The sequence below is a fragment of the Mixophyes fleayi genome, chromosome 1, assembly GCF_038048845.1.
Source record: "Mixophyes fleayi isolate aMixFle1 chromosome 1, aMixFle1.hap1, whole genome shotgun sequence".
Lineage (NCBI taxonomy): Eukaryota > Metazoa > Chordata > Amphibia > Anura > Limnodynastidae > Mixophyes > Mixophyes fleayi.
The window spans coordinates 232,682,229-232,704,394 of record NC_134402.1 but is presented as its reverse complement, the minus strand read 5'-3'; the positions used below and the strand labels follow the sequence as shown (position 1 = coordinate 232,704,394).

General features: G+C 42.7%; 1 protein-coding gene and 1 long non-coding RNA gene across 2 annotated transcripts in view; one reads left to right on the top strand and one right to left on the bottom strand.

The window, feature by feature from the left end:
- SLC25A42 (solute carrier family 25 member 42) overlaps positions 1 to 9,924 on the bottom strand; it is a 42,407-nt gene extending 32,483 nt beyond the window's left edge. Inside the window, exons 1-2 of the mRNA XM_075207541.1 lie at positions 9,822 to 9,924; positions 114 to 242 (exon numbers count right to left, since the gene is read on the bottom strand). Coding sequence (XP_075063642.1) covers positions 114 to 197 — 84 coding nt within the window. The 5' untranslated portion in view covers positions 198 to 242; positions 9,822 to 9,924. The remainder of the gene's footprint in view (positions 1 to 113; positions 243 to 9,821) is intronic.
- Positions 9,925 to 10,117: 193 nt separating this feature from the next.
- Positions 10,118 to 11,297, top strand: LOC142151669 (uncharacterized). The gene is made up of 2 exons (XR_012691226.1): positions 10,118 to 10,200; positions 11,097 to 11,297. It is a non-coding gene; the product is annotated as an uncharacterized LOC142151669 (long non-coding RNA).
- The last annotated feature ends 10,869 nt before the right edge of the window (positions 11,298 to 22,166 follow it).

Sequence of the window (22,166 nt, the reverse complement as noted above, 5' to 3'; positions counted from 1 at the left end):
CTGACAAATACGAACAACGTGTTAATTGTTGGACGCTAAAACTACATGAGCACATTCTCACACATGTAAGTTTATGTCCTACACATTCTCCTTATGCCACACATGTCCCTTACCTCTGACACCACAGCAGAGGGCAGTACAGTATGTGTGCCATTCTTTTTCAGACCCACTTGGCTTTCCTTAATACCATTCTCCATACCACGATTCTTCTCCAAATGAAGAAAAACTTTTTTTTCTGACTCCTACCGATAAAAGAAAATAGAACAAACATCAGAGACACAAAAGGAGGACATTCATCAAGTGTGTTCCACATGTAATTGTACAGAAATGTTGTTGTTTCTCATGACAACCAATCAGATTACACTTTTTCTAGCTGGAATGAAAGCAAGGGTCTGATTGGCTGCTATGGGTTACAGAATCCTTTTTTGAAAGTTGGTTGTGAAACATTTTTCATTATCCTTATCACCTCACGTAGGGATGCGCCCTTCTTGTCTCAGACTCACCCCATCCCAATACATTGTAGGCTCTCACGAGCAGAGCAATATCTCATGTCTTCTTGTCCGGTTCCATCTTGCCCACCTATATCTCCATGTTTATGCCTATTGCATGTTCTGTACTATGCTTTATGATCGTTCTGTGCAGTACATCTTACATATTATGCGCAATTGTTTGCTTTTATTGCATTAATGCTTCTGGAAAGTTCTGCACAATACTTTTGCGTGTTTTGTATTTTTCTTGTTGAACTCCTTTGTCTTGTGTAGTATGCCCATTTTCCAGAGCTCGATTAATGTAATGGGCTTTCTGGGCTATAGTCCAGGGGCCTCGAACAACTAGGGGACCCGAACAAAGATTTTTACTTAATAATGCCCAATCGGGTCGGGGGTGGCTCTACCCTCGACTATTACTGCCATTGCCTCCCATTCATTCTCGTTAGGCAGGCGCAGCTAACAGCAAATCTGGTGCTGTTAGCTGTCCTGTCGTCACCGCAGTTGCGGTGCGCAGTGCGCTGTCCAACGCACCCGCACTGACAGGAAGGCAAGAAGAAAGAAAAGGTGCTTCCCGGAGCCTGCAGCAAAGAGGAAGAGAGCCAGGAAGTTCTGTTTTTATATATATCGGGGGGAAAGGGGAGCTGAGGTGATACATTGGGACTGAGGAAGGGTGGGGTGAATTGGCTGCAGAGGGACGGGGGCCTTTACAAATTACTAGGGGCCTCACAGTACCCTTAGCCAAGGGGCCTTCGTTGTCTTAGTCCGCCCCTGCCTATTCCCCCCACTGCTGAATTTTGTAGCACCTTTTGAATAAACAATCATAATAATAATAATAATCTAAATATTTCCAAAGTGCTGTAATAGACATGATTTTTATTTCTGGCATATGTAAATTTTGATCACCTTCCAGCTTAATGACTGGGTGAGAAACATAGAAGGGCGGAGGAAAGACAAAATGAAGACAGTAATATTGGCGGCAGTAGTCAACAATTAATTTTGAGATCTACTAAGTCCTAGTAGTACAGTTACCACAGGAATATAAAGTGTATCTCCTAGTGAACAATTTCTCAACATGTCATGCATGAAGGGTACATTACAGAGATTCAAGGGGTACTTTAGTCTTGTTCAATTTACCTCAAAATACCAATTTACTTCATTAAGATATAATTAAAGGTATAGAACATCAGTATACAACATGCATATACACATTTATAGAGGTTAAATAACAAACATTTACACAAATAAGGGGAATGTGTATAGATAAAATGTCTTACTTGGAAAGACACACATTAAGAAACCATATACTAGGAAGCTTTTGCCAAGTGCTGTTCTGCATGTTCTATTGTTAGACACTCTAGGGCAGTGTTGGCTAACCTGTGACACTCCAAGTGTTGTGAAACTACAAGTCCCAGCATACCGTTCCAGCAATAAGCTGCTATATATTGGCAAAGCATGCTGGGACTTGTAGTTTCACAACACCTGGAGTGTCACAGGTTAACCAACACTGCTCTAGGGAAATCTAATTAACCTGGGGCCGTTTCAGAGTGCCTCCGGAAATGGCCCTAGACAGGAGCGAGGCTAACGCCACGATATTGATTTGCCGTAATACCTGGAGATGTGCACAGCCGCGAGGCTCGGCGGCACATCGTGCACAACTGAATACCCCCCTATAGCTCAGTGATGGGCAACCCGATACACTTTAGGGGCCGCATGGTCGGTCCTCCCAACTTCAAAAGGGCCGCATATTACCCTTAATCTCAGTAATAAGTTAAAATAATACATTTAATACAAGGAGGAGACACCTACCTGTAATAACGTACCAGCAGCCATTTTAAACCAGTGTTACAAGCCATAACAAAAATCAAATAAAGCAGGAAGCAGCTGGGGGCCACAGGTGAAGGCTCGGGGCCGCATGCTGCGCTTGGAACGCCTGTTGCCCATCACTCCTATAGCTAGTGTTGCCCTAGCCGAAATATTTACTGGGGTGAATGGTTGGTCAAGATTCAAAGGGACAAAAGTCCTTAAGTTCCAAAATGGAACACACTTCTGATAGTGAAACATTGTGACATTTTTATTTCCAAATACTCTGTACCTATGATATTTGTTAAATATCTACACATCAGTCCAAAACTACAGAAAATATGGAAAGAATATGAAGTAGTGAATTTACGTCCAAATAATGGACATCTTCAGAAGGAGGAACAGTCAGAAGTTATGTAATCCAAGCCCTTTATTCTAACCCCTAGATCAAATGTTAAAGCAACGCTGTCACAGACATATATTAAAGGTAGACAATTTGCGAGATGGATTAATATTTATGAGAGTATCCTAATAATCCACAAGGAACGGGTACCTCGTCATATGCAAACCCAGGGGGGTTCCTAGTACCTGGAAACCTCCCTTCCTCCCAGCCTGAGGTACTGTATGCTCTAGGTGGCTGACCCTGCCCCCGGGACAGCTTATGTGCAGACCATTTCTGTCTGCACTGTTCACAGCTATCTCTCGCTCCCCTGCTGTGTGTCCCCGCCTCTTTCTCTCCCGTTTCTCCATGTGTGCAGCAGAAGGAAACAAGACACAGCAATAGAGAAGAGGGTAAGTGTGTGAATATGAGTGCGAGTGTGTGTGTGTGTGGTTCTCATTTACTTTTAATGTAAGTGGGGGGATTTAATGTCTAAATACAATAGTTCCTTTGTAAACATAGGCTTGGAGGGGCTTTTAATATACTTGTGGTGGAGGGGAAACAGGGATTTTAATGTAAGTGTAGGGGGGGGGGGGGTATTTTATATGATGTGGATGGGGTGTGAAATATTAATTTCATAGTAGGTTAAGAGTGGGAGCTTTTAATTTATTGGTGGGGTGAAGGTTGGGGATATTTAATTTAATAGTGGGGCTATGGGACACGGCTCTGCCCGAAAAGAGAGGGCTGTGTGCACCTAACAGTAATGCACGCAGCATTGCTCGTGTATATGATGGGGATAGGAAGAGTTGGGAGAGCAGCCAAGCCATGTCTAAAATTTTGGTCACGCCCCCATGCATGCTAGCCACGCCCACTGGCGGGGTGGGGTGGAAACCCCTCTCTACAAATCCTGCGTTTGCCCCTGCTTGTGAATATATCTCATAAACACTACTCAGGCTGAACTTCCGTGATGTCAGTGGTTCCTAGCAAATCAACAGAATGCTGCAAAGTGGTTGCTTCCTCTGTGTTTATGTGACAGGTCCACTTTTATGCTATGTAAGATTTAACTTCAACCTACAATTAGTCCAAACCAAACTGCCTATACTAAACGTTAATCCTGATCCATAGAAGAGCTATCATACCTACCAATCTACCCCTACACCCCTCCCCCCATTAGGACTGTAAAATGTCATACATTAACAGTTAGTGGCAGCACAAATACTGGGGGTGTTCAAGCACCCACAAAGCTGGTTCATATTCTGGAGGTAAACATGAAAACACAGTAAGAGGTGCTCTAGGGGAAAACAATATGTTACATTTAAAATAATTAGCACAAATATAGCGCAATTCGTAAGCTTACAAAATACACATTTATTCAGAACACAAAAACAACAACTATATATGATGTTATAAATGAAAATAATAAAATAAACAAATAAAATATTCACCATGTACTGTCAAGTACTGGGCTCACGATATAAATTATACACTTACCTTAATGTATCCAGGTTACCAAGACTAAAGAATAAACAAGTTAAATTATTTTATGGAGAGCACCTATATCAGGTAAAAACACAGTTACGTATATAAACGATTAAACCTCTTCAAAAGCGCTATTTGGAAGTATAAGTCTCTATTTGGAGTGAATGGTAAGTTCAATCGTTGCACAATATATAGACAGCAGGCGATTACACTAGAAGTCTATCCTTACGCTCAGTACCTAACCAAATCCCCAAATCAGTATATTCTGAAGCATATGACCTCATTTATGCAGTGCACTTGATGCACTGTAATATGCCTTAGTTTTACTCCACCCAACTCCTCCCATCGGCTGGTGTAAACTTCTTCTCCACAAACACTGAAAACCCTTGTGCTTCGCACTCCTTAGCAGACAGAGAAGCACAAAGCCACCAAATAGGATTTTGTGCCTTGCCTGTTTCCCACATTGTAAATGATCTCTATAGTGTCTGCAGATAATTCTAGTGCAACTACTGCTAGTATATATTTAGGACATCTCAGGATTACAAGCTTAACGCCAACTAGAAAAATATACAGATATTTCACCCATTTTGCAATAGAGAAAAAATTGCAATTACAGAAAGCCTGAAGTTCAAGACCTACCACTGTTTCATATAGAACTGCCTGCAATTACAAAATCTACACAAGCAGCGGGTTTAGATTAAATTGAGAGCATAAAATCCACAGTTATAAAACTTCCCTAACACAACTCTGTGATATTTATATAAACGGTTTTAAAAGAATCAAAACTGCTTATAAGATTATATAAAAAAAATAGTATCTATAATATGCTTTGCTTTATTTACTTATGCACAGACAACTTGTTGGCAGACCGCCCTCTTCATTTACTCAGCTGACAGAAAAGTGGGTGCATGCCTAGCATTATCCTAAGAAGAGAAAGCATGATTTGCAGAAATGTCCCTGCAATCCTTTCCACAGGGAAACAAATGTCTGATCCCATTTATATTCCCAATGAAGTTAGTGCAACTAAAAATAATTGTGACTATTGTAAAGTGCAGGGTCACCTGCTCTCCTAGCAAGTTAAATAGTCCTTGGTACAGCAACACTGGGAAGGCCATTCTTAATTAAGCACAGTGTAAACAAGGTCATTGCACACAACTTACTATACCTTATTAATTCCATCAGTAACATCGTGTTCCTAGTGGTTTAATATTACCAACATTTTATGTGACTGATGGAAGTAATGAAAACAACCACTGTTAGAAGCTGACCAGGTTACAATGACCCCTATCACATTTTTGTTACGGTTGTCCCACAACGCAATCACTTTTATTGGCATATTTGCATTTAGCAAAATGTTCATTAGTTATGGTAGAGACAGGAGTCGCGGAAGGAACTGGTGTGGTCCTAGCATAGGAACTCTGCTTTGCTCCTACCTGCGGACAAGGAGGGGAGAGGGTGGAGCTTGACATGCTAAAAAACCCAAACTTGGCTGGAGATTATCATGGTGTCCTCGCTGTTAGTACATCCAGTTCTCCAGGTTCTCCTGCACATTACAATAGTCAAACTTGTTGTTTTAATTGTTGATGTTAAAGGTATTTTATTTTTCTCTTTTTTAACTCAACGGTTATTACAATTGAAAACAAGTTGGGGAAACGAGAGTAGACTTCTGTTCCCCACTGAACAAGCACATACGGGAAGGAATGAATAGGCAATAAAAGATCTCATTCTCTGTGCAGGTGGCATTGCATTCATTGGAGATTTTCATGGTGACATTTTACAATGTTCTTCAAACCAAATCATGAGAACAAACGTATCAAGTAATGTGTTTTCACACGCAACACATTTAAAAATTAAAGTGATTCTTCACCTTCAGACAATATAAATGTGTTGATTTGTGAATGCCCCATGCAATTTTCACAGAATTATTATTATTATTATTATCACAGATTTGTAAGGTGCCGCAGGGTTCCGCAGCGCCGTACAGAAGGGAAAACAGGACATATATTAAACAGACACATACAAGGTAGGTAAAATAAATGCAGACATGTAGAGAGCTTACATTCTAATTGGAAGAGGACACAGCTGAAACAAGAGGAATGAGTGTGGCTCAGAGTGGAGATTGGGAGAGTTGTTTGTGTGGGTAGTATCAGTGAGAGTAGGGTAAGCTCTAATAAAGAGACGGGTTTTCAGAGAGCGTCTAAATGTTTGAAGATTGTGGGAAAGTCATTTGGCCAAGGTAGGGAATTCAATATGTGGGTAGCAACATTGGAGAAATCTAATGAATATGTAGAGCAACATCTATGTTGCAAATTAATCATAATTACCAAGAGGGGGTGTGACTGGAGGGCGGGAGGGGGCGGGACAAGGTCAATTGCGTCATTTTGGCCCCACCCCCCGTGAAAACGTAATTCACGTTGCGGGGGGCGGGGCCAAAATGACGCGATTGGCCTCGTCCCGCCCTCCAAAATGGCGTGATTCACAGAGAATCGCGTCAAATGACGCGATTCTCGGTGAGATTGGGATGCGGGAGAAATGCCAGCTTGCCCGGGAGACTGACCCGAATTTCGGGAGTCTCCCGAACTTTCCGGGAGAGTTGGCATGTATGAAATTAATTCATTTTCAGACAGATACTCCTGCATATGTTGGACATCTCTCAAACATGGCTGTGTAGGTAATTTTCACTTCATGTGCCTTTCACCCCTAAAAGCAAAAGTGTAACTGCTGTCTTTCGGGATGAGTGTTAACACTGCGCACCTCAAAAGAGAAAATTAAAAAATAATAATCAGCAATCTACATGTCTTTTCAATATAAGTTTAAGTCTGCCTTGGAAATAATCAAGGGGCTATTTATAAAAACTATAATAATCTTTAGAAATATGTTATAGAACATTGTTTCCACTTGTCTGTGCTTGCTTCCATAAACATCCCCCAGTTCATGTATCTTGCCAGCTTCCTTCCTTTTCCACCAATGTTTAACATGATGAGTTTTTTATTTTGTTTCCTTGGCTATGACACAGATCAGCTATGCCATGGATATCTTTGTGTCAACATAACAGACCTATGACACAGGGCCGCCAAGAGGAATTTGGGGCCCCAGTGCAGAAACTTTCTGTCCCCGTCCCCCCCCCCACACACACACACACACAGGAAGAGAAAAGATGTGCGCCACTGTGTAGCAGTGGCGTTGAAGAGGGCGTGGCCAGCATGGGCTGTGGGTGCGCCTCTTTACACGACATTATGGGGGGAATTCAGTTAGCTGCAAAGTGTCTCCGGAACGTCAGTGAGACACTTTGTGGTGGAGATCTTGACAGAAATCTCTGCTCATTTTTTAAAATGGTGTTATTCTCACCTACCCCTTATTGCAGCTTTCACAATGCCACCTGCTGGACAAAACTATTTGTACCCGTTACTCCCCCCTCCCGGCGCTCCTGCTGTGACATAACCAGGAGCAATTCGGTTCGGGTAAAAAAAAAAAAAAATTACATTATATATTAAATAAATATTAAATAAAACAACACTACGGGAAATTAGAAAGGTAAAGCAATATATTTATATCACAGTAATACATAATTTAGGCTGTCATGGTTGTAACACATTTTATATGTATATACACACTGTAAATATAAATAACTTTCTCTCTCTCATATATATATATATATATATATATATATATATATATTCATAAGTAGGGAAAATAAATGAGTAATGAGCTTGTATCTGATACATAATGGTATCTAGAAATCATGGATATCCACAAACTCTGGACTGCATTAGTCCCTCATGGTCTGTACTGTCTACAACAATAATGGTCAACCTGACGCACTGCAGGGCCAACATGGGCGGTCCTCTAACCTTCAAAAGGGCCGCACATTACCCTTAATCTCAGTAATAAATCATACATGCCAACTCTCCCGGAAAGTCCGGGAGACTCCCGAAATTCGGGTCAAATTCCCGGGCAAGCTGGCATTTCTCCCGCATCCCAATCTCACACCGAGAATCGCGTCATTTGACGCGATTCTCGTGAATCACGCCATTTTGGAGGGCGGGAGGGGGCGGGACGAGGCCAATCGCGTCATTTTGGCCCCACCCCCCGCGACACAAATTACGTTTTCGCGGGGGGCAGGGCCAAAATTACGCGATTGGCCTCGTCCCGCCCCCTCCTGCCCTCCAGTCACGCCCCCTCTCCCGGAAACTTGGGAGTTGGTAAGTATGTAATAAATGAAAACAATACATTTAATCAAACAACAAGACACCTATCTGTAATAACATATCAGCAGGCATTTTAAAGAAGTATTACAAGGTATAAACTCTGTCATTGCAGGAAAGACATGTGGGCCACAGGGGAGGGAGGGTTCAGAGGGCCACATGTGGTACTAGAGCACTTGTTACCCATTACTGGTCTATACTGTACCATGCACACCCATTTGCAAATGTGCAGGTTCCTATCATACAACTGAATGCAACTGGTGGAATTTTCAGAAATAAAAGAAGATGGTTTACGCAGGTCAGTTGGTAGAAATGGGAATGCCTATGAGGCAAATTATAAGAGAATAAAAACAAACCATGTCACATACTTCCATCATGTCTATTATTATTTTTATGGTGAGATAAAAGCAATGATACAATGTGTAACAAACTACTTTATATTAATATGTGTGACATATAGGTTCACAACTGATGCTTCAACTGCAGGCTAATAACGAAGCAGACAGTGACTGCTAAAAAAAAATCAACACTGGTCACACAACAACTGTTAAAAAAAGGTGCATCAATTATGGGAAACAAATAAGGAGATGGATGGCTAATGCCAAAACAACACCTCCTATTTTATACATTGTGAAATGTACAAGTCACTGTGCAGATAAGACTTCATAATGTTAGGAAGTAGATATTTTGCTCTGCCCTCTTCTGATTAGAAAATAAAGAATGAAATTAGATGGTTGTAGAAATCATTGTGGGTAGCAGCAAATAATCCCACTAAGGAATTACCCAATAATTAACAACAATCAGATCACAGACATGATTTTATGATCTGGTCTTACTAGACATAAGACTGGATGAAGCGTGACAAATGCTATACACATTGGTATGCTTTATTCCAGTAACGTTCTAATTCTCATTAGAACAATCTGCTTCTGTATGAGGCAGGTCCCTAAAGGGGCCACTCATCAACTCTGTTGCTGATGGGATGGCATTTAAGACCGTGTGTGGGGTTGATATGCCACTTGCATTTTTAATACGGCGTCTGTCCTATAATTTTGTGATTGCAAATGTTCATTTGAGAACAGACAACATATAATCTATCTGCCAGTCCCACCCAGCTACAGCTAGGCAGTAGCACGTCAGACATCAAAACATATACAGTAGAGTGACTCCTATGCCCCCATGGCAGTGCCAGATTACTGTACTTTATAGACGATAAGAATTGGGGAGCCGTGTATGTGTCATATTTTACAACACGGCTGATGTTGGTGCCACATTCCTGTACCTGGAGTGTAACTCATGGAGCTGGATACTGCAGATGAAACAAATGTCAGTGGATCTGCCAGCAGTGCCATAACATAGGTATATGGAGCAGATGCCACCAGTGCACTGGTATACCTGTGGGGGCATAATGCTAGGCAGGGGACAAGCGCTCAGTGGGCAGATGTAAGTGACAGCAGGTGACATACTCACCTCTGTTTGCTGGTGCCCAGTTACCCGCTCCAACAACACCCGTTCACTCACTCCAGGCCACCGTACCACTAACTCAGTGGCCACCCAGGGCACGCCCTTCCTAGTGTTGCCTGGCGACAACACTCAGTGAATTGGCTTGCAAAATGAGATTGGCAGGGACGTGAACCAATCACGATCGAGGAGGCGTGAAGGTGTGTAGCGGAGCTAGAAGACGGGACTTCACGGCGTGAGATACATGAATATTAGCCAATTAATAAAGAGGGGCGGGGCCACAAATCCCATGTGGCTGGTATTATGGGGGGATGGGAGAAGGGTGAACAGAGGGTATTAGAAACAGGGTGAAAGGTGACAGAAGTAGGAGGGGATATAGTTACTCCGTGTGAGTGTGATTTGTGCCCCATACAACTGTATAGTGTACACATTTAGCTTATTACCTAACTGATAGCGCATGCTAGTTAGCGCATGCAGTCAGGATACTGAATGTGTCCCGCTGACGTTTCCATATGTGTATGTTTATATAATTACTGTTCTATTTATCATCCGGACGTTTTCAGTAGTGATGACTGCATACTCCACACAATGACGGTAATAGTGGTAACATATACTGTGTACTGGAGGCTACAGTAAAATATGAATGAAAATGCTTATTTTGGAATTAATTTGCAAATCTATTTAAATGGAATCTATGATCAGCATATAGGATAATGTTATTATTAGGGTTTTTTTTGTATTTACTTAGCACCGTTTGTAGCCTGGTAATGTTTATCTGCTCAAATATTTTGTTTGCTAATATAAATATCCATTCTGAGGCTACACAGCGTGTTGCAAAACAGGACTTTCTTGAACTTTCTGGAATTTATGTTTGTCCCCAATTGTAAAGCGCTACGGAATATGTTGGCGCTATATAAATAAATGATGATGATGATGATGAATAGCCGTTTAGTGGTCCCTGAACAAAGATCCCAGTGAGCCCCCAACTCTTTTGAAAGATTGGAGATAAATGTTGGCACTGTCTCACATCTGCCTCTCTTTCAACTGCTTCATATGTACTTGTTTTGTTTTTATGTATGATTTGTTAGACCGACTGTTAAATGCTGCAGTTTTTTTGGTTCCCTACAAATAAACGATGATTCAGACATGTAAAAAAGGTGAATTTAGAATGAAATATACACTGTTAACAAACTGTAAATGTACAGGTTTAGTTGTGTTTTTTTATTTTGCTATGTTTAATGTGCAGTTGTGTGCTGGTGTAAGGTACTTATTTATTTTTTAAAGGGAACCATTCTGGCTCCACTGGAAGGTGGGTCCTCTCCGCACGATGGCCCCAAGCTACTTCACATGAATAAGATGACCTTGCTAAGAACACTTTGTGCTGATTGGAATCTGGATTTCACTTATGTCCTGGAAATATAAAATAAATACCACAATAACATCAAGTTTGTACATTCAGATTAAACAAGCTAAAATGATTTTAAATTCAGTTTGCTCTTTGGGGATGCAATTTCCTCTGCACTATTTATTATTTGCTGATGTTGTCGAAGAAAAGATTGGTTTTATTTTTACTCTTTAGAAATTTATATTTAATATTTATAGCACCAACATATCAAAACAAATGTTTATTCATTCACTTTCATCGCTTGTCCACAGTGTAATAACATTTCCCTACCACAAGCCCATAAACTGGTACCACTTTAGTTTGAAGTAAATTAACTTGTTTTTGTGCTGTGGGAGGAAACCCACATGGACACAGGTAGAATAAACAAACACCATGCCAGATTCTACTGTGAGTGGATTCAAACCCAAGCAGGGCCGGATTAAGGGAATGGAGGCCCCTGGGCTAAGGGGGCCTCTATTCCCCCGTGAGGGCCCCCCCCCTTCCCCTGTGATTGGAGCTGTCCGCGCCCCCCCCCCCTCCCCTTCGTGATCGGAGTTGCCCGAGCTGCCCGCGCCCCCCCCCCCCCCGGCACTTACCTCCTTCTCCGGCGCACTGTACTCTCTTTACTGAGGAGATCTCGTGAGAGTGAGACTCACGAGATCTCCTCAGTAAGGAGACTACAGCGCACCGGAGAAGGACTGCAGTGAAATTAGTCAGCAGCACTGATCGCGCCGGGGGCGCCCCCGCCCGTTCAATACTGCTGCAGAGCACTTTCAAGGCCCCCCTGGATGCCATAGGCCCCTGGGCTGTAGCCCAGTTAGCCCTATGGTTAATCCGGCCCTGAACCCAAGGCACAAGTTCTTTCAAGCAACAATCCTAAACAATGTATTTTACAGCTATTTGTTAAACCAAACTGATGGAAGACCTATCTATTTCATAGATAGGGCTATACAATTTTTATTTTGTTAAATTTGTCAGTCAGATATACCAGTCTTCCAACAATTCACCTCACTCGTAAATAATTGGTTCCTTTAACAATCTGTTGTGTCACTCTGTCTACACAGCTTGATTTCTAGAGTAAGGAGACTCAAACCTTATGAAGAGATTGGGTTTCAGAATATGAATGTTTCTATAAATATATTTGAAACACAACAACTGCTTATCAAATGCATTTCAAGTGTGAGACAAGGCTAGGTAAAGTGAGACTTCATCCAGTATTTGGAAAATAAACTATATATTATAGTCTTTTTGCACAAGTCCTTCCCACTCAAGACAGAAAGAAGGAATGTGGCAGCCTTTGAGAAACTTTGTCACACCCAGTGTGTTATTCCTGCCAAACATACAGTTTGGCAGAAAGAACACAAAGACTTTCCTCTAGTCTTCAAACCTTCAAGCGTTCTCTGAAAACCCACCTCAAGTTAGCCTTTACAAGCCAGCGCTGCTTTAAATTATACATAATACATTTACCCCCAGAACAGAAGACATCCCAGTGATTCTTTTCTGGTTCAAGCTGTGTTATGTGTGGTGCAGCATTTAAATTCATAGAGGTGATGATTTTTAGCACTCAAAACCTTACTCCAGGGGATTTACAGGATGTTTATTTCCATAGTCCTAATTCAGTAAAAGATCAGGAATTTCTCATGGTTTCTCTGATAAGAACTACAGGACAATACCATAGTTGATTACCTCAGCAGGCCCCAAGTTAATCCAGTAGAATGAACATGATACAAAGAAGTGTCTTATTTGTTAGTTCCCAAATGAGACATTATTTTACAAAAGTTCTGGGGGGAAAAAAAACCAGTGTAAAGTCTTCTAAAACAGTTTGGCGTCTGCTATGCAGGTCATTATGTACCCATCCTTCATCTGAAACCAAAAACCATCCCTTCGATGGAGTAGAGATTCATTGCTGAGAAGCAAGTGAATCTCTTATAAGAACAATTAATTCTTATTTATTATAGAACTTTGAGAACATTTATATTGTAGTGTAAACCCAAAAGGGATGATCTCACTTCTGTTACAAACCCAGAGGTTCTGGATTTTCTTGAGGATGGTTTCGACAAAGGACTTGCTCGGTTCAAGTGTCGGCACTTAGTGTTCTTCTGGACAACCAACTAGCTTCTGAAAGGATTTGTCCTTGTATCACGCCTTTTTGGCACCTTGGGCTCTCAATGTATTCCTGTGCAACCTAATGACTGACCCCCTTTGAAAGTTTACAGGATGTTTCCCTCAAGTGGCTCACACTTATTTCTTGCAGAAATTGTATCTGCACGAAGAGTTAGGGAATTATATGCCCTGTGGTGTAAAGAACCTGAACATCTGTACGGAGTTAGTGATATTAAGGACTAATCCTATTAATCAATTGTCATATTTCTATCTTGTCTGCATATGCATATTCAAGGATGGCTTGAGAAGTTCCTCAAAAAACACCAGAAGGATTGACATTATATACCTTCTAGGGGTGTTTCTTTTCTTGCCTCTAATCAGCTAATTAAAGCATTAACCCATTGTAATGGCTACCATGTAGTGATTCAAGGAACTTTAATTAATGGTAACTATAATGCTCTTATTTATTTAGTAAGTATACCTTTCTAATAACCAAGAAATGGTAAGAGTGCAACCTGGTCTCTTGTAGCCTGAGGTTTCTGTTGGTGTGTCTGACCACCCTTGAAAAGCACAAAAAGTATAGGAAAAAATGGAATATAAATAAACCTAGAGATAAGTATCACTTAAGATAAGCATATTGGTAAATTAAAATACATACTACAGATGGAAATATTAATTTACAAGTGCATTTTGTCCTTTTAATCTACATTGATTTTTTTGGTCTCAGTGACTGTCCAAGTAACACATGTATGCATTAGCCATTATTTAAAAACTTAAAATAGGTCTTGCGTGCCTTCCGTAATATTCTAGTACTGTTACGAGCCGCGGCGATGTCCAGCCGCCGCGACTCTCCTACCTCCGTCCCGGCCGTCGCTATGACGACCGGGACGTCACTTCCGGGGGCTCGCCGGCCGCTGCCATAGCAACGGCCAGATGCTCTTCTGTCCAGCGCCGCGTCCCGGCATTACAGGGCAGCCGGGCGCGTGCGCAACAGCGGGGCAAGCCTGCGGGCTAATTAATTCTATCAAGGGACAGCCTGTGGGCAATTAGAGTATTGGGCTCTCATTGGTCTGTTTCAGTATTTAAGGCAGGGAGGGCTTAGCCTCCCTGCCGGTTATAGCTTCCAGTTCCTGTGACGCTGCCTGCTGTTGCTCTCCTGTACCTTTGGTGATAACCTTTTGGATTGATTTCTGCCGTGTATGACCTCTGCCTGTTTCCTGGATTTGCCTGTGCCCTTGACCTTCTGGCCTGTACCACCGTTTCTGCTGTATTGCCCGTGACCTCGACCCTTGGCGTGCTTCTGGACTATTCTTCCTAGTAAGTGACCCCTGACCTCGGCCTGACCTTTGGAACTGTTGCCTGCCATTACCTCTGCCCTGGGTTCCCCACAGCTGATACACACCACACGACCCTCTGTAGTCTGCAGCCAAGTCTGTCCCCACCACTAGGGGCTCCAGTGAACACCCGACTATAGAGTAGACTCCGGGTGGTGTTGTATTGGTTGGAAGGGTTCCTGACATTATAACCGGCCTAAAAAATCTTTGGAGAATTCGCTTCAATGGAAGAAAACGGAGCAAACCTTTCTCCAGCTCAATTTCTGGCAGGTCAGATCCAGTCCGTCTCACAAGTGGTCCAGAACCTGGTTCAACGCCTGTCTGTTCAGGAAGAGGCCACCAGAGCCGCTCAAGCTCAAGCCTGGCTAGAACCATCAGTTCCTGCTGTGGAACCCAAGCTGAATTTGCCGGATCGATTTTCTGGGAACAGGAATCTCTTCCGTAACTTCAAGGAGAGCTGTAAATTGTTCTTCCGTCTCCGACCCCGTTCCTCCGGCTCTGAACAGCAAAGAGTGGGTATCATGATTTCCTTGCTTCAGGGGGACCCACAGTCCTGGGCCTTCAGCTTGCCTTCTGACAGTCCTTCTCTGAGGTCCGTGGAATCCTTTTTTGAAGCTCTAGGACTTCTGTATGATGACCCGGATCGGGTAGCGTCTGCTGAGGGTCACCTCAGATCCCTAAAACAAGGCCGACGTTCTGCAGAGGAATACGCTGCTGAATTCCGGCGCTGGTCCACTGTTAGCGAGTGGAATGACCAAGCCTTACGCAGCCAATTCCGTTTCGGGTTATCGGAACAAATAAAGGATTCTCTGGTACAGTATCTGTCACCTGCTTCCCTGGAGGGACTCATGCAGCTTACAATCAAAATTGACAGACGCCTCAAGGAAAGAAGAACCGAGAGGGAAACATCCATTCCCAGTACGTTCCTTACTGCGCCTCCTCCTACCATGGAAGCTGCGGAACCGATGCAGTTAGGCGCCTATCGCCTCTCTCAGGAAGAGAGATCTAGGAGACGCACCTTAGGTCTCTGCCTGTATTGTGGTACTAAAGATCATCTCCTGCGCTCTTGCCCCAACAAGTCGGGAAAAGATCAGGCCTAGAGAAGGTGGAAGAGATTCATCTAGGTCTGCAGTTCATTTCTTCCAAAAACGCATTAATAGTTCCCGCTAATCTTTCCTATGGATCACACGCTTCTGATACCTCAGCCTTTATTGATAGCGGTGCCGCAGGCAACTTTTTGGATACAAGTTTTGCCAAGGCCATTGGAATTCCATTCATCAAAATGGATTCCGCTATTACTGTCTGCGGTCTGGACGGGGGCCTTTTACCGGGTGGCAGGATAGCCTTCACGACTCCGCCCCTACGTCTTACAGTTGGGTCTCTTCACTCTGAAACCTTATCTCTTCTCATTGATTGCCCGTCTGTTCCGCTAATTCTCGGTCACCCATGGCTCCGCCTTCATAATCCTGTGATCGACTGGAATCTGGGAGAAATTACTCGTTGGAGTACTCACTGTTCCCAAAGTTGTTTGACCATGTCTCTGCGGCTTCTGCAGTCGCACCCGGATCAACTGCCCTCTGCGTATAGCGAATTCCAGGATGTATTTTCCAAAAAGGCAGCTGATTCGCTACCTCCACATAGAGACTTCGATTGTGCCATTGATCTGCTTCCAGGTTCCAAGTTGCCCAAGGGAAGGTTGTACTCTCTTTCTGGCCCGGAGACTAAGGCTATGCAAGATTACGTGGAGGAAAACTTGCAAAGAGGGTTCATCAGACCTTCAAAGTCTCCTGCAGGAGCGGGATGTTTTTTCGTTTAAAAGAAGGATGGTAGTCTACGCCCGTGCATTGATTATCGTGGACTGAACAAGATCACCATCAAAAATACTTATCCGCTTCCGTTGATCTCTGTCCTGTTTGATCAATTGAGAGACGCTACGATATACACCAAGATAGATCTACGTGGCGCCTATAATCTTATACGCATCCGAGAGGGCGATGAGTGGAAAACGGCCTTCAACACTCAATCAGGCCATTATGAATATCTGGTCATGCCCTTCGGTCTGTGTAATGCGCCTGCCGTTTTCCAGGACCTTATTAACGAAGTACTCCGTGACTTCCTGGGCCAGTTTGTAGTGGTGTATCTGGACGACATCCTGATTTATTCAGTCTCTTTCTCAACACCGAGATCATGTCAAACAGGTTTTGCTTAAACTCAGAAAACATCATCTCTTCGCCAAGCTTGAAAAATGTGAGTTTGATGTCGGAAAAGTGTCATTTCTTGGATATGTAAGTTCTCCTGATGGATTCTCTATGGACCCTAGTAAAGTCCAAGCCATTCTGGACTGGGTACGTCCTACGAATCTGAAAGCGATCCAAAGATTTCTGGGCTTTGCAAACTACTATCAGAGATTCATTCGGGCTTTCTCGGATCTCGTGGCGTCCATCACTGCCCTTACCCGCAAAGGGGCGGATCCTTGTAATTGGTCACCAGCGGCCATTGCATCATTTGAAGCTCTTAAAACAGCGTTCACTACTGCTCCGGTCCTCAAGCACCCTAATCCACAGTTGCCATTTATTCTGGAAGTTGATGCCTCGGAAATAGGCGCTGGTGCCCTCCTATCCCAGAGGGACCCCGGGGATTGTAAGGTGCATCCATGTGCCTTCTTCTCACGCAAGTTTTCGTCTGCCGAAATCAACTATGATGTGGTTAACCGGGAACTTCTAGCAATCAAGTGGGCGTTCGAGGAGTGGCGTCACTGGCTTGAGGGTACAGTCCATACTATTTCTGTCCTTACTGATCACAAAAACCTATTGTACATTGAATCCGCCAAACGGTTAAATTCTAGACAAGCTCGGTGGGCTTTATTCTTTACCCGCTTCAACTTTATTCTAACCTACAGACCCGGTTCTAAGAATACCAAGGCGGATGCATTGTCCAGGAGCTTTCTACCTAACCAATTACCCACTGGTGAACCATCATCTATCATTCCGGCTTCTATCATTCACGCTGGGTTGACTCAGGATCTAGGAAACACCATACGTCAGTTTCAGAAAATTGCCCCTTCCGAAACACCTCCAGGACGTCTTTTTGTTCCAGTGCACCTTCGAAGAGCGGTTCTCGCTGAGGCCCATGAGAACAAATCAGCAGGGCATCCGGGTATCTCCAGGACCCTTGAAATACTTGCACGTTCGTATGGTGGCCTTCCTTGTCCTTGGATGTGGAGAGTTTTGTTCGCACTTGTGAAGACTGCGCAAAAAACAAAACTTCCAGAACTTCTCCGTCAGGTCCACTTATGCCCTTGTCTCCGCCTATGAGACCCTGGACACATCTGTCCATGGATTTTATCGTGGATCTGCCATGTTCTTCAGGAAACAACACAATTTGGGTAATAGTGGATCGTTTTAGCAAAATGTCCCATTTTGTTCCATTAACCAAACTCCCCAGCGCTCAGGATCTGGCTGTGCTGTTCGTGAAACATGTTTTCCGTCTTCATGGTTTACCCATTAATATTGTTTCCGACCGGGGTTCCCAATTTATCGCCCAATTCTGGAGGTCTTTCTGCAGTCTCCTGGGAATTAACATAAGTCTCTCTTCAGCCTATCATCCTCAATCTAATGGGCAGACTGAGAGAGTGAACCAGTCCTTGGAGCAATATTTACGTCTCTACATCACAGAATTTCAAGACAATTGGTCATCATTGCTTTCGTGGGCTAAGTTTGCGTACAATAATGCATCTCACTCTTCTACTCAAGTCTCTCCATTTTTCTGTAATTTTGGCTTCCATCCAAGGTCCAATTCATTATCATCACTCAACTATTCTGGTCTTCCAGAGATCCGTTCCACAGCTTCATACCTTAAATCTGTTTGGAAGAAGGTGCATTCTGCATTAACTCGGGCTTCTTTCCAGTCTAAAAAATTTGCGGACCGTCACCGGAAGGACTGTTCATTTAAGGTGGGACAAAAAGTCTGGTTGTCCACACGTAATATCAAGCTCAAACAGCCTTGTAAAAAAACTAGGACCTAGATTTATTGGGCCATTCCTGATCATCAAACAAGTCAATCCTGTAGCCTTCAGGCTAAAGCTTCCGCAGTCACTTAATATACCGAATACCTTCCACTGTTCTCTCTTGAAGCCGGCTATTCCTGCACGTAAGTCTAAGCTTCGTTACTTACGCAGATCCCAGTCTGTCATCCCAGAGAGCCACAGGGAACTCTTGGTGGAGAAGATTCTGGACTCCAAAAAGGTCCAGGGGCAAATCCATTTCTTAGTCCAGTGGAAAAATCGTGGGCCGGAGGAAAGATCTTGGATTCCGTGGAGACGCCTACATGTGTGCAAACTCATTGAGGATTTCTTCAAACAATTCCCTGGCAAACCTGGATGTCGGGGTGCTTTGACCCCTCCTCAAGGGGGGGTACTGTTACGAGCCGCGGCGATGTCCAGCCGCCGCGACTCTCCTACCTCCGTCCCGGCCGTCGCTATGACGACCGGGACGTCACTTCCGGGTGCTCGCCGGCCGCTGCCATAGCAACGGCCAGACGCTCTTCTGTCTAGCGCCGCGTCCCGGCATTACAGAGCAGCCGGGCGCGTGCGCAACAGCGGGGCAAGCCTGCGGGCTAATTAATTCTATCAAGGGACAGCCTGTGGGCAATTAGAGTATTGGGCTCTCATTGGTCTGTTTCAGTATTTAAGGCAGGGAGGGCTTAGCCTCCCTGCCGGTTATAGCTTCCAGTTCCTGTGTCGCTGCCTGCTGTTGCTCTCCTGTACCTTTGGTGATAACCTTTTGGATTGATTTCTGCCGTGTATGACCTCTGACTGTTTCCTGGATTTGCCTGTGCCCTTGACCTTCTGGCCTGTACCACCGTTTCTGCTGTATTGCCCGTGACCTCGACCCTTGGCGTGCTTCTGGACTATTCTTCCTAGTAAGTGACCCCTGACCTCGGCCTGACCTTTGGAACTGTTGCCTGCCATTACCTCTGCCCTGGGTTCCCCACAGCTGATACACACCACACGACCCTCTGTAGTCTGCAGCCAAGTCTGTCCCCACCACTAGGGGCTCCAGTGAACACCTGACTATAGAGTAGACTCCGGGTGGTGTTGTATTGGTTGGAAGGGTTCCTGACAAGTACGCAGGATAAATAAACCTATGATGATGTTAGTAAATCTGCTTGCAAAGATCATCATCCAACATTGTTGCCATTACTTTTCTTCACTTCCCCATAATCCTCTCCTTGTAGAGGTCTCTTGTCAACCTTGAGATGTAATAATCTACTCAACACTAAAACTGAGGACATGGACGAGTAGTAAGGGATACTTGTGAACAGGTCAGAGAACAGAAAATATGACCGAAAGCAGACAAAATCCCTTGATATAGAACATATACCTAGGTTTAACACGTACATTCCCCTCTGCTGAGCACAATTAGGCAAATACATTGAGGTTACAGTCCCTTTAAATAATTGCTCTAAAGAAGCATTTTTATACATTTGTGGTTTATTGAAGATACTTTGATACTAATTATGGGAAATATACTTGAGAATGATATAAAAGTATGACTTAAAAATAAGTCATACTTGTATTATTGCCTAAATAACATCCCACAACTGCAACGTCAAATCCACTTGTAAATAACACCACGGATAATAAGTCTTGTGATATGGAAACCAGCAATGTTTAATGGCCACTACTAGCAAAGTACTATCTTCAACCCAAAGTAATCTGTGTTTCAGCACTTACCTTCTACAACTTTCTCGTGGTTCCAAACTATGACTTCACCATTCCTTTAGAGAGTATAACACAGAAATAAATGGATACACAATGGCGTTCACTAGAGTTTAATGGTAATTTATTGTCAAATGTCAGTTTGTTAAATTTCAGCATTAATTGTACCAGAGCAATATGTAATCATCGGCAACAGAACAGAAGAGTAAAAGGCAACTTTGCCCCGATTTAGCAAAATATATAAGGAGGACAGTAAAATATTAGCATAGTAAAATACTTCTGAGTGAAAAAAAAAGACTGAATAGAGTCCATTTTTATGAACACATGAAGTTATTAGCCGAGTATATTTGTGTGCATACAACTCAATAAAACTTAGTGTTGGTTATCCTGTGGTCTAAAACCAGATCACAAGCTATTCATTTTTCTTGCAGAAAAGATGCTGGGATAAATTATAGTATGAAAACCCATCCATAGCTCTTCAAATTATGGTAGAGTATTCACAAGGCTGCAGTGAAGAGCTGTAGATGAATAGCATATCACAAACACTCATTTGAGAAGTCAGATGACAGGAGTTCAGGGGCTAGATTTACTATAGAGCAGTTTGACAAAACTGCCAGTGTTTGGCAATTTTTCCCAAGCAGTTTTAAAATCGCCGAATTTAAGGCCAGGCAAGACAGTCAGTTAAAAGGCTGAAAACCAAAAACCACAACTTTACAAACCGCCATCCCCATTTTTAACATGATCAGAATCCAACTAGTCAGATTTACTAAGCTGCTGTTTGACAAACCTCCAGAAAGTAAAAAAAAAAAAAAAAAAAAGGGGGGGTGGTTGTGAAAGGTGAGATTGCTCAACTTATGGTCAAATTTAATTTTTCATGATATTAAGGGGACACTATTCTTGTATTATATTATGGGGGGAATATAAATATATAATTATATTACTTTGCAATATTATTTGTTTGTCAATGAGGGATATAATTATTTATAATGCACATCTGTGTTATTACATAGTGCCCCCTTAATATAATGAAAAATAAAATTTCAACCCATAGGTTAATGATAAATTAATTTTTCCCCTAAATCAATAAATAACGATTGTCACCTTTTATGCTCTCAACAGCAAGATAGCTCAAACATGCTGTTTGCACTATCAAGCCAATCAGAAGAATGTATTAAAAAAAACAAATAAATAAAACCTGTCTTTATTATGGTGGTTTTGGCCAAACCACCGGTGGTTTAGTTGTTTTCAATCCGCCACATATCACCAAGCATTTTACATCGCAGCCTCAAAATAACCTATAGTAAATGCGGGCTTGGAGCACTGAAACCTCCAACTAAACGTGATTTTTACTAAATCTACCCCCAAGTATCTATCCAGTAAGTGAAGATTTACAGTGGTGTATGTCCATAAATATTTATTATTCTAAACAATTTTTCATTTTATTTTTACTTTAAGTCAGAAAAGGGAACACCATACGTAATGTTGCAGCAGATATATAAAAGTTCTTATTCGGTTTCGCTTACCCAATGTATTATATAAATCTAATTGCCTTCTGATTTTGGGATAGAGGAGTTCATCCGAGTGGCAGTCACTTTAATTGTAATCGAATTGCAGGATTGTGTATATTTTATATGCAGACATAACTTTAAAAAGAGATCTCATTTGAAACAATAGTCCTGTTGGCTGACTCTTGGGTTCAAGAAGCAGAGTCGTCCCTTGTATGCCCAGCTTTACTCTCAATGATTTGTCAACGTTTACTATGCTGTATAAACAGAACATTGCTTTATAGTTATTGTGTAAACCTTTGAAAGAGG